This window comes from Drosophila subpulchrella, chromosome 3R, assembly GCF_014743375.2.
Source record: "Drosophila subpulchrella strain 33 F10 #4 breed RU33 chromosome 3R, RU_Dsub_v1.1 Primary Assembly, whole genome shotgun sequence".
NCBI lineage: Eukaryota > Metazoa > Arthropoda > Insecta > Diptera > Drosophilidae > Drosophila > Drosophila subpulchrella.
The window spans coordinates 14,193,590-14,205,665 of NC_050609.1; the positions used below are offsets into that span (position 1 = coordinate 14,193,590).

At 44.0% G+C, this 12,076-nt stretch overlaps 1 protein-coding gene across 1 annotated transcript; it reads left to right on the top strand.

Annotated features, from left to right (window-relative positions):
- The first annotated feature begins 992 nt into the window (after positions 1 to 992).
- LOC119545729 lies at positions 993 to 2,669 on the top strand. Its single transcript, XM_037851549.1, has one exon. The coding sequence runs from the start codon at positions 993 to 995 to the stop codon at positions 2,667 to 2,669; it is 1,677 nt and encodes a 558-aa protein (XP_037707477.1).
- Positions 2,670 to 12,076: the final 9,407 nt, after the last annotated feature.

Consider the following 12,076-nt stretch of genomic DNA (forward strand, 5'->3'; position numbering starts at 1 on the left):
CGAAGCATGGGAAATGAATTATGTGGCCGTGATCGACGGGAAAATCAAGCCGAAAAGCGCTGATCGAGCGGGCCAAGACCCTCACGACATGTGAGACAATTTCCAGTCGTCGTGGCCAACAATCGACCATCGAGATTCGAGATTTGCTGCAAATTATTAAACGATCTGTCCCAGCGAAGGTCAGCGGAGTGGAAACACGCGTGCGCAGACCGCAAAACTTTCTCCGCAAGACGGATGCGAGGGTGTTGTCAGCTGCCAAGAAGGATCAGGCTTAAGTCAGCCCCGGCCATAAAACCAAAAATCTCTTGGCCGGCCAAAGAGACGCCGCCTGAACTTTGAATGGCAGCCAAAACAAGTCGGGAGCTGCGATGGGTAGCATCGAATTTTAGAGACCCTTTTACCAACCTATTCATCTTTGAACAGAAAATACTGACATTTTTTAGGTAATGTCTGTTATTGGGTGTCTTCTGATTTAATAACTTGTTTTATTAAAAAATCCTCTTTTTTTTTAAGCTAAACTGCTCAGTAAACCCCAAGTGCCCTTTTGAAAGGGTACTCATGTGAAGCCAAAAAATATTTCGGCTTAAAAATTCTACAGCTGCAGCTGGCCCTCTGGGTTCGGCCTGTCGTATTTTCTCTCTGGTTTCTTGTTTTGTTTCGCTGCATTTTGTTTTGTTTTCGCCTGCGTTGCGGTTGCCTTGCCCACAAGTTGAAAGGTCAGGAATTTATGGATTTTACATGGCTGCAGAGACATATTTCCAGATACGAGCAATCGTAACTTAAACAAACTGGGAGCTTGCCTTGAACTCTCACTGTTCCGCATTGAAGTCACATTGATTATCGCTGGGCAAACTTTTGATTCCCGTATTGCAATTGTCCCCGGATAATTACGTGCGATAAGCATTTGATTGCCAAAGCAAACATTGGGGAGCCAACAAACGCTTCCAGTCGAAGGTGTTGGCCTTCAGTTGATTTCGGTTTCAGTGTGGGCCATGTTGTCCAACTTTAGTTTTAGTCCCGCTCCTGAGCTGGTCGATCTATATGGCCTAGTTCTGCCATTTTTAGTACCCTCGGAGACCACAATGTTTTATTTAAATCCCACTGGACGGAATTGCAGTTGGGAAAGTCTTCAGAGGACCTTATCACAACATCCACAGATAATCTGGCATCGCGAGGAGGCTTATCCAGAATTGTACAACCGACACAGCAGCAAGATCTTTGCTATGGCCTGTCTATCTAGGAACTCCTTCGAGTGGCAGTTAAAGCTCTTGGCCACCAGCTTGACCAGATTTCGGTCGATAAAAATCCTCATCGAGATGCAGGCTATGCAAAGCCAATTCCTGGCCTCCCAAGTCCTGCAACTTTGCCTGCAACACAGCATGCTAAATGTGGTGCTGTACTTTCAGCGTTGGAATCGCACTACAAATATCTATAATTACCAGGCTTTTCCCTATTTCACGCTTGTCAAGCAGCGCTTATCAGGAGTATCCCCATCCAGAATTTTTACCAACCAGCTAAAGAATGTCCAGGGATATCAACTGCGAGTTCAACCCGATCTATCGCCTCCCAACTCCTTTCCCTATAGAGATAGCCAAGGTGACTATCGAATAGCTGGATTTTTGTGGAATATTATACAGCATTTTTCGGAGAGCTTAGGAGCCGGCATCCAGGTTCTGTATCCCACTTGGCCCAAAGCCAAGGTTGCATCTGAGGAATACATGCTGAAGTTTACCAGGAATGGCAGCTCGGATTTCGGTCTGACCACTATTATGACTACGTTCAAGCACGAGGACAGGTATCGAGACTATAGCTACCCCATGTTCTACTCCAGTTGGTGCACCATGTTGCCCGTGGAGAAACCCTTGAGTGTCCATACGTTGTTTAGACACGTACTGAGTCCCGGATCAGCGATTTTCCTAACTTTGGGTTCGATTCTGTGTTTCTTGGTTATACCCCGCTTGATAAAATATTTGGGGATCACTTTTCGTGGGAGACTAATGAGAATGGCTTCAGGGATATTTACCTTGGTCATGCTCTGCGCCAGTTCTGCTCAACTACTCTCCTTACTAATATCACCACCGCTCCGCCCACGAATCGAAAGTTTTGATGACCTCTTGGCCTCGGATTTGAAAATCTTTGGAATGCGCAGTGAGTTCTACTTTATGGATGGCGATTTCCGGGCCAAGTATGCGGCGGCTTTTCATCTGACGGACAATCCATACGAGCTGTATGATAATAGAAACTATTTTAATACAAGTTGGGCCTATACCATCACATCGCTGAAGTGGACTGTGATCGATGCTCAGCAGCGGCACTTTGCCCATCCAGTTTTCAGATTCTCAGAGAACTTATGCTTCAATTGGGCCGCACCCTGTGGACTTTTAATAGCTCCGGAGTCCATTTATAGAGATCCCCTGCAGCAATTCACCCTGCGGATGGAACAGGCTGGCCTAATTAACCAATGGATGATCCGAAGTTTTTATGATATGGTTAGAGCTGGACGGATGACCATCAAGGACTATAGTCGTACGACTCTGGTGAGACCTTTGCGGACCAAGGACCTTCGAATGTGGTGGCTTAACTTTGCAGTGGGTCTGGGCACTTCCTTCGTCGTATTCACCATCGAATTGCTTCTGTTCTACACCAACGTATTTCTCAATAGCTTGTAGTGCCTTTGGCTTTGTCATTTTCCCCAGCAAATAAAATAAATGCAAATTGCTCACCAGGAAGACACCGCAGAGACACGACCGGAGCCACGAAATAAGACTCCGAGTGCGAAGCGCGAAACAAGCCAACCACAACAGATCCACCAAATTATGTAAAGCCCCGACACCAAAGAAGCTGTCTAAGACCAACAATTTGTGGCCTACTGACGGAAAAAGGGGGTGTACACTTAAAAAAAATATCTAAGCAATTTTAAACTTAAGGAAATTTATGTGTTTTAGTTAAAGCTTATTATTTCCATGAAGGAAAAAAAGGTCTACGCTCGAAAGGAAAAATATTTATCTAATAGTTTTAACAAGTTGTAGTTTAAATAAATGGCAACCCTTGAAAGGGCAACCTTCATGAAACAACATTTTTTCAGTGTAGCTGCTTTTTTTTCTATTTTGTTAGGACAACGCAAAATCTGGCTGAGTCTGAGTTGCTGGCCCGTTTTGATTAACATAAAGCGAATAATAGACATCGACTGCCAACAACGTGAACAAATTTGATTTCACGATTTTGCACTATTTACCCAAAGAAGCCAAAACCAAAGCCAAAAGCAACCAACACCTGCAACATTGGCAACAACGACAAGCGGATTTTGGTAATTTTTGACAGCTGAAGATGCATTTTCGCTTCGTTTCGTCTGTTGTCAATGATGTGTTGCAATATTGCACATCTCAATTACAAATGAGGTTTACCTCTATTTGAATAAAGGCTTCACAGATATTTTTTGAGAAGGAATTGAGAGCATTGGAGTTAGCTTTTGATTTTCTTCACATGTCGACTGACAAACAGACTCTACATATCATCATGTCTGAGTTGGGTTAATGGTTGTTAATTCGGAATCCAATAAATAGTATTATTTAGTTGTTGTGAAATTCATTTAGTTTTCCTGTATATGGTTGTTTTTCACACTGACTTGATTTATTTTGAAGTGGAAATCATTCTGGGCTTACCTTGGGTCCGTCTTATGACTCACCTGGCAGACCTGCTGACCCACCATCGCCACCGCGGTGGTTTCGACTGTCCAGGTGTTCAATTAAGCACTGGCGTTGACCTTAATACTCGGTCCGCTGCAAACGGATCGAAAAAGTGCCAGAATTTCTGACAAATTGTCGCCGAATGTGCGCAGAAATCAAGTTTATGGTCAATGGAAGGCAGAAATAAATACGGCACAGAGTAGTATGGATGTCAACCGATTCTACTCGACCGCTTAGAAAGTAGCTGGCATTAAAATGCCAGGGAAATACCGATTCCGAGGTGCTAAAATATGCATTAAAATTGCTGATGAAGCGGCTTGTTCGCTGGCAGGATTACCAAATATTTGCGGCTGCCAAAAGTCAAAAGAAATCAATCAAAATGCCACAATCGACGACGACCAACCGCAAGGCGCCAAAAGGCAACAAAAGGCAATAAAAGGCAGGCAGATCGGCCGACGGAAGCGACAGACTGACGTGTGCCCAAGACGCTTAGTGGCTGCTGCTGCAAGCCAGGTTTATACCAATTTTTTCCTTTTTTTTCTTTGCAACATTTGCAGCATCCAGCGGCAGACGGACGGCCCCATGTCTCTAAGTGGACAACAAAACGCCTCCAACACTTTTGGGGCGCGAAAAATGTGTTTGCCAAGCTAAGCCGAGGAAAGCCAAGTTGGAGTTGGAGTCGGAGTTGCAGTTTTCCTGGCCAAGAGTGCTTGCCATTCGGGCCAAGAGTGCTTGGCTGAATGCCTAATGCAATTGCAGTTGCACTTGCAGGGGGCGGTATTAGAGGCATTCAAGAACTGAGGATCTCGGGAACACCAATGTATTTGCAAGTGTACATAAAAATAAAATAAATAAGCCCGCGCTGATCTTCATTTGTTGTTGTCGCTCAGTTGACATCGCCTTTGGCATGGCATCGTCATCGTCATCGTCATCTCCATTTCCATCTCCATTTCCATTTCCATCTCCATTTCCCTGACATATATTTGCATAGTTTTGTCGAGAACAAAATGGCAGCAGCGAAACAAAAAGAAATTCGTTGACAAGTGTCTGTCAGGGACATCGTGCTGGGCAAATTTGCATGTGGTCGCATCTCACGCTTCAGACACAACCCAAAAAATACTAAAAGAACAAAATCGGTAAGAAAAGGTGAGATTACAAGGACACCGACGGGTCAAGTACACTTATAGGGTTAACTTGGCGAACATGGATATCTTAGTAGTAGCGAATTATTTAAAGCACAGTATCAAAAATTTTAAATTGTTTATAAAATAAAATATAAAAAACAATTGTTAGGTTGTAGACAGTTTTTCTTTTCCTATAAAAATCTTTTAAAACTTTCTAAGCAACTGTTAAACAATTCACCCTATTTTTTTAGTAAGTAACCACATTTTGTAATAGCAAGTGTGGTTGGATGTGGTCTGAAAATAATAATAATATAAAAATAACATTCATCACACCGCTGAAAAAACCGGAAATTAGTCTGAATATGGAACACCAAATGGGCACATCATCATAACTAGTTGTACCATTTTCGAATACCTTCTTCAAGGGTATAAACCGAAAGCGGAGATCCGACTTGGCTTATATATTGTGGTGAAATTGTTGTTTTGCTGTTTCCCTGTCTTTATTTTTACCGTCTTGTGTTTTGTGTGTCGATCTCAAGCGCACCTTTATGGTCTATTATACTAACGGGAATGCCCCGAGAGCAACGACAATAATAAGCAAATTGATTGAAATATGCGATATCATGGTAACCGCAACTCAAACGGAAACGGCCGCTCCCACCGCCCAACTCCCAACTCCCACCTCCCCCACAACAACTACTACAATTGTGTGGTAGCGCATTAAATGTCGATTTCGTTTTGCACCCGCGGCGCAGATACGCAGCTTGTGATACGGGAAGTACGCAGTGGTGCTATATAGTGGGGCTGGTGGTTCCACTGGTGGTTCCATTGGTGCCGGTGGTGCAATCCCGGGTCACTGCCAATGCCATGGAGCAGTTGAAGCAGGGGTGCGGCCCCAAAATCCCAGCGATGACGCCCACCCAGCCGGCCCAGTGGGCAATCTTGGCCAACTTTCCGCCGCTTTTTCGGTTGCCAAGTTGCTGAATGCCGAATTCCGATACCGATACCAATGTTAATGTGCTTTAAATAAATCATTAGCGCATTGTTTGGGGCCATAAAGAGCACGAAGGATTATGGCCAGCTGTATTGCAAGTGTTTAATGGCCTCAAAGGAATTTGGAACTGCAGTCTAGAAAGGGGAAGTAAAGGCAAAAATGTGAAATATGATATGGTATTCCTTTCCTTGGCAATTCAGTTTGTAAGCCGGCAATTATCACCTGGTGACACGCGGCTAATTAGCATGCGGTATGCTAAAAACTGGGTGCAACCTCATCTCAAACGATCTCGTAAAAAAAACACGTTGCCTTTACTGGCCGAAAAATTTAAGACTCGGCCGTAATGATAACTCTTTTGGCTCGTGTGCGTTCGTCTGTCGATTTTTATTGACTTTTCATCGATTGCGAATACAAAAACACACAAAAAAGAGAAAAACCAAGGCAGAATTCTTTTTGAGCTTGCCGTCTGTTTTTGGGCGTCGAGCGTAATTAAAACGTTGTAAAAACTTGCAAAATGTGTTAACCAGTTTAGGCCGAGTTTAGCCTTTTTTCGCTCCCTAGCCATGCGTTACAATTCACAGATTTTTTGCTTCTTTAGTCGGTCTCCCTGGTGATGCAATGCCTTTAAATGTCCCCACCAGGTTTTATATATCCATATATCTCGCATTTGAATGCCGTCTAATAGATACTTTCCATTCGGCACATGCAAATGTATGATTTCCTGCCCAAGTCGAAGCGGCCATAAATAGGCAATTTGGCGCTCTGGCCGTTTAACGCCGACTTCATCTGAGCAGACTCGCAACGAATCGAATCGAATCGATTATCGTGCACTTAACACCAACAGCTCTTTAACCCGCAACCGGCTAGTATACCCTTAAAGGTTTTTCCTTTTTTTGCTTTTTGGCTGCAACAATTTGGGGAAAATGTTTTCAATCAGAAACGAGGCGGTAAGTGCCGCAGGAGGAGGGCAAGACGGACGATTGAGCCTTGCTCGGTGGCTTCTTGCCAACAATCAAGGCCAGCTCCCAGCTAGAGTTTTCAGCCACAGCATCATTATCAGCCACCGTGCTGATTATCAACATGTGCCGCATGTGCTTTTGCCCTCGATCCATAGATCAAGATCATAAATAGCAATAAGCCAGCCAGACAATGTCTGCTAACTGTTTCAGGCAATCAATCAATCCATCTGCCGCTGTTTCTTCGGCCAACTTGCAACTTGAGTTTCGCGAGTGGCCGTTTGGAAAGTTCATTCAGTTGCGCTTCAGTCTCGGGCTACCTAGACTTGGGGGAAAGGGTATAGTGGCATCGAGCTTACAGGGTACCAGCTAGTTGATTGCGGCAAGTGCTGGTCTCAAAACGTGATCGATTGATTTGCGCGATCGCTGCAAGAGCCACGGCAAACGGCAAGTTCAACGAGCCCGATTGACTGACTGACTGACTGACTGCTGACTAGATAATTGTGGCGTTCTGCGGCTGATGCCACTATATTTTCTTCTTTTTTTCTGCACTAAACAGCTGGGGCAGACCGCATAGCTATATAGCTGCATTCCAGATCCCGGGATCGGATCTGTGGGCCAAACTGGCTGGCAATCTGTCAGGCTGACAGTTGGCCCAGTCGCACAGCTCTGCCGGCTTTGATGATTGATGATTGTTGAAACGCGAACGAAATTATGATTAAATAAGTAATTGTGGCTAAACAAAAAGCAGCAGCAGCAGCAGCAGCAGCGATGAAGACCACGATCGGCTAAATGCTAAGCGGCATGGCAGTTTGCTTTTTTTGTTTTTGGCATTGGCCAAGTGCAGTTAGCCGGCAGCATCGGTGATTTTAGCTTGGCTCAATTGCTTGGGCATTGGCTAAAAACGTCAATGTCAAAGTCGGCGATCCAAACTCTTGACAAGGTCTAGTTCAAAGTGGTCTTGGTTATACCACCGCTGGCTAAGGTTAAAGGTTGCAAAAGCCAATCACAATGTGGACCACACACACACACTCACACACCCAGCTTTTTTAACGCGTGAAATGTTAGCGCAGGCCAACTCCAACTTAGCACTCGTAATAAATTCAAAAGCGTTCGGCAATTAAATCGTAAATTTTTACAACTACAAATTTACAGTTATTAAAAACATAATTTGTTGTTGTTGTCCGCCGTTATTAATTACTACAACAGTCGGGTGTCACGCTGTAAAACAACAGGTGGGCAGTCGGGGAGGCGGCGGGAGTCGGCCCAAACGAAAGACTTAGGCAACGAACTTGAGTTCAATCAACATTTTCAATTAAAATGCATTTGTTGTTGCTGCTCGACGGCTGCTGCTGCAGCAAGTCATGGGTGTAGTGGCACGTTTTTGTGCACATTATGCGGCGACCAGGTGCGAGGGTCGCCACACAAGTTGATGGAAAGGCACCCCTTCTGATTGAGCCGATCCCTCGAGCCACCCACCCACCGTTTCCCATGGAGATGGAGCACGTGTTCCGGCCAGGTTTTCATTTTTTTGCCTTGTTTTTTTCACAAATGCCACGCTCGACTCTCAACCCTGTTGCTAATCGTCCATATTTGCCAATGTCGTTCGATCGCCTGCTCGCTGGCTAAACTCAGCCATTTGGCCAATCGATGCTTATCGCCGAATGTGTTGAGTGTGCACTGGCATAAGAAAAACCATAACAATGCCAAAAACCCAACCGAACAGATGAAGAAAAAATTAATTAGAACAAAATGCACAACGAAAAGTTATTTACAAACAATGGGCGTGTCGCGTCGGAGCAAACAAAAAAATATAAAAAAAAATAAACATTTACAGCTCGTATTTGTTTTCGGCCGAGACAACAATTGGCCAACAATTTGTGGCAGTCCGCAAGTCACAATTGCAGCCGCAATCGCAGCCACAATGGCAGGGCCTATCGCGATTTGTGTTCCTATGAATTATTTGCTAAATTGGCTGGCCAACGATTGACGAAAAGGTTTTCCATCTGCACGGACGAACCGGTTCGAAAAACACACAAACACAAATCTACAACAGACAGTTTCCAACTAATTAGGCGTGGTGGCTTTTAATCAAAACGATTAAAATGCTTTCGGACAATATTTTTCCACGCCTAATCAAAGACTTTATGCCATTTTCTGCCTGACAGCTGCAGTGGCCAACGAATCTGGACTCGGAAATGGGTGGACCCCCAAGGGGGGCTGTGGGGGCGGGGCGTGGCCATATCAAATTGTGGTACAATTTATTAAAAACGAAATATGTGTGAGCCGGGCTAAGTCGGACCAAGTCGAGTCGGTCGGCCTGCAGACGATAACAAGTTGTCGAACCAGATGTCAAAGCGATTTGCAAATATTTGACAAGCACAAAACACCAAAACAACTAAGAGAAGCCAACGGGTTTGCGGAAGATCGCGCGATCTGTAATAAAAAAGGGGGCGCAACCGGGAGATACGGGAATTATTGGTGGGAATATTTTTGGGACCACCGAACTTGAAAAGTTGTAGTCCCAATAACAACAAGACCATTTAAATGGGTAAGAATCGTTTTGAATTTAGAATATGATGTAAGACTATCAGCCTAGGGGAGATATAAATATAAAGAATATTTAAATTTTTAGTTCCGGTAATAGGAAATCATTAGAAATCGAGTCTAGAGAGTTAATACTTGAGTACCCATTCCAGATTTATAATTAAAACTTGAGTACCCATTCCGGACCTATAATTAAGAAAACATAAACTTCGAAGCAATAAAATATTTTCAACGAACAATGAAATAAAATATCATATGCTAATGCCAATAAAGACATAAAATAAATTCCCATCCGAGTGCGCATGTTCCACCACGTGGGCCATTAAGATCGAAATCCCAATGTTGAATGCATTTTTGTCCGCTTATCGCGGGTCCACAATCTTCCTTCGAGGGCCACAATTTCGCAGAGGCAGCGTCAAAATAATAATAACATAAAACTTTATTTTATTTTTATTTTCAATTTAATTTTATTGAAAATCATCGCGAAACAAAATCGAACGAACAGGCAAAGCGAAAACCATATTAAATATCCAGTCGCGTGGCCAGAGAGGGGCCCTTAAAAAAAAGGAAAAGAAAATTTAATACAACAAGCGGCAGCAGCGCACGCATTAAAACCGCAAAAGCCTCCCCCTGTCACTCACCTTCACGGCCATTGCCATCGGCTGGAAATGGAGATCTGGATGGGATTGGGGATCGGGACTCAAGGGGGCCCGAAGCTGGGACCTGGAGACGCAGACCAGCCACTTTTCGGCCATTGTCAGCATCGAAAAATCTGATAAGTCGCATTATAAGAACATAAAAACACCCAAAACCAAAAACCAAAAACCCGAAAACAAAACAAAGCCAAAAACGAAACATGCACGAGGGAGAGAAAATAATTTCAGTCGAGCATCGCATCGATCCCACAAGGAAAAGGAGTGCAGGGCGGGGCAGGATCCCCATCTACACCCCCCTCCCCCGAATTAACAACTGCAGCAACAACAAGGCCAGGCCAAAATATGCAACATGCATGTTGCAGCAACTCTCTTGTTGTTTTTGCTGCCGCTGTGGTCGCCAATGCAAACCGAAGGGGGAAAATGCATTACAGATTTTGGCACATCGGTATCTGAATATCCTTACTGTTGGTTATAGGTCTTTTTAAAAAACTATTTAAGATCTATTTTGAAGATTCCAAAAGTTTCCCTTTGTAACTGACAAAAGGTCAGCAAATTTAAAATTTAAAGCCAGATTAATATTGAATTCTTTTTGAATTAAATTTCAAATTTAAAAATGGAATTACTTAAGATTTTTTTTTAAATAGGGCACCATTTATTTTTGAAAACGTATTAAAAAGTATAAAAATAAAGATGGAGTTCTAGGATCAAAACTAAATCCCTTTTTTAAATATTTATTTAAAACGTATTGGCTTTGATATATAATCCTTTGACTCTATATATGCCCTTTGCCAGGGTATTCGAGGGAAAAAAGAAGAAAAAGGCGAAAACGAAGCGAAAATATTTGGGGGCCATGCAACGAAATGAAGTTGCAACAAGATACTTTACTTTACTTAAGGGCAAGTAGATGCACAACTGATACTCGGACATGGGAGAGACTTGATTTCGGGCCCACTCCACTGCACTCCACTCCCCGTTTAATTTCTTGTGCAAACTTCGGGCCACTTGATGTGGGGCGTGTTAGGACACTGCATTGCCTGGCATGCCGCATCTTGGCCAGCATTTCGGTCTCTCTTGGCCGGCATCTGCCCTCATTTGGCCAACATCGCTGGCGTGGACAGGGGACAGAGGACATGGGGTATTGGCATTGTTTTTACGGCCTCATTGGAGTCGTTAAGCTGCGTTACGTGCGCATCATTTTGAGGTGTTCAATTAAAGTTTTGCAGTCCCCGGCTCGTGCTTCGTTTTCAGTGCTTTGCTTTTAATTACTTCAGTTTCGACTCGAACATCAACTCTGGGATGGAATATGGGTTGGGATGGGATCAGATCAGTTCAGTTCAGCTGAGATCGGTTAGAGTGACGTTGCAGGGTCCATCCATCTCGGCCTGGTGTGGCAATCAAGGCCCGGCCCAGTCCAAAAAAGCCGACAAAAAAATTTAATTGTAAATAACAATTCCGACAAGTACAGACAGCGAGGAAAACACTCTGCCAGGGGGGTCCCAGAAATGAAATAAGTACCATCGGGTATCTCAGCTTCAACATATTTTACTTAATATTACCATCACATGTGGGTAAAAAGGGTAGCTAACATTCGTGGTAAGCCATTACCATTCAATCTCGATTCTCTTGGGCACTCATTTTGTGGCTCATTCACTTGACTCTTCGCCTATTTATAGCCGATTTCATTTGGTGAAACTGTAAAACGCCTTTGGCCTTGCCAACTGATTGATGGCGTCCACATAGCATCGCATTTTGTTAGATTTATTTTCGGCTTATTTATTATTACGCCAGTTGCTTTGATATCGCTGCGGCAGCATGATGGGGCAGTTTGAAGTGCATTTTCAAATCGCTTCGCTTGGCATTTCCCAGCTGAGCGCTTTCGGGGGTCTATATCATAGGCCTAATAAGCGGCCAATGCGGAACCGCAAGCCTGCCCAAATTATTCGCCATCAGACTAATTACTTTGGCACTCGCTCGGCGGGCTTTCATCTCGTGTGGCATGCAACTCGGAGTTGAGCCTCTTGGCCAAATGCAGTCAACACTTGGGACTTTGGGACTGGCTGTGCGGCACATTGACCGCGGGCCATCGAGGATTTCGCTGGATTTGCTGGATCTA

Excerpts from the sequence above, each read along its gene's own strand:
- LOC119545729 (XM_037851549.1), top strand. The coding sequence starts at position 993 with ATGTTGTCCAACTTTAGTTTTAGTCCCGCTCCTGAGCTGGTCGATCTA.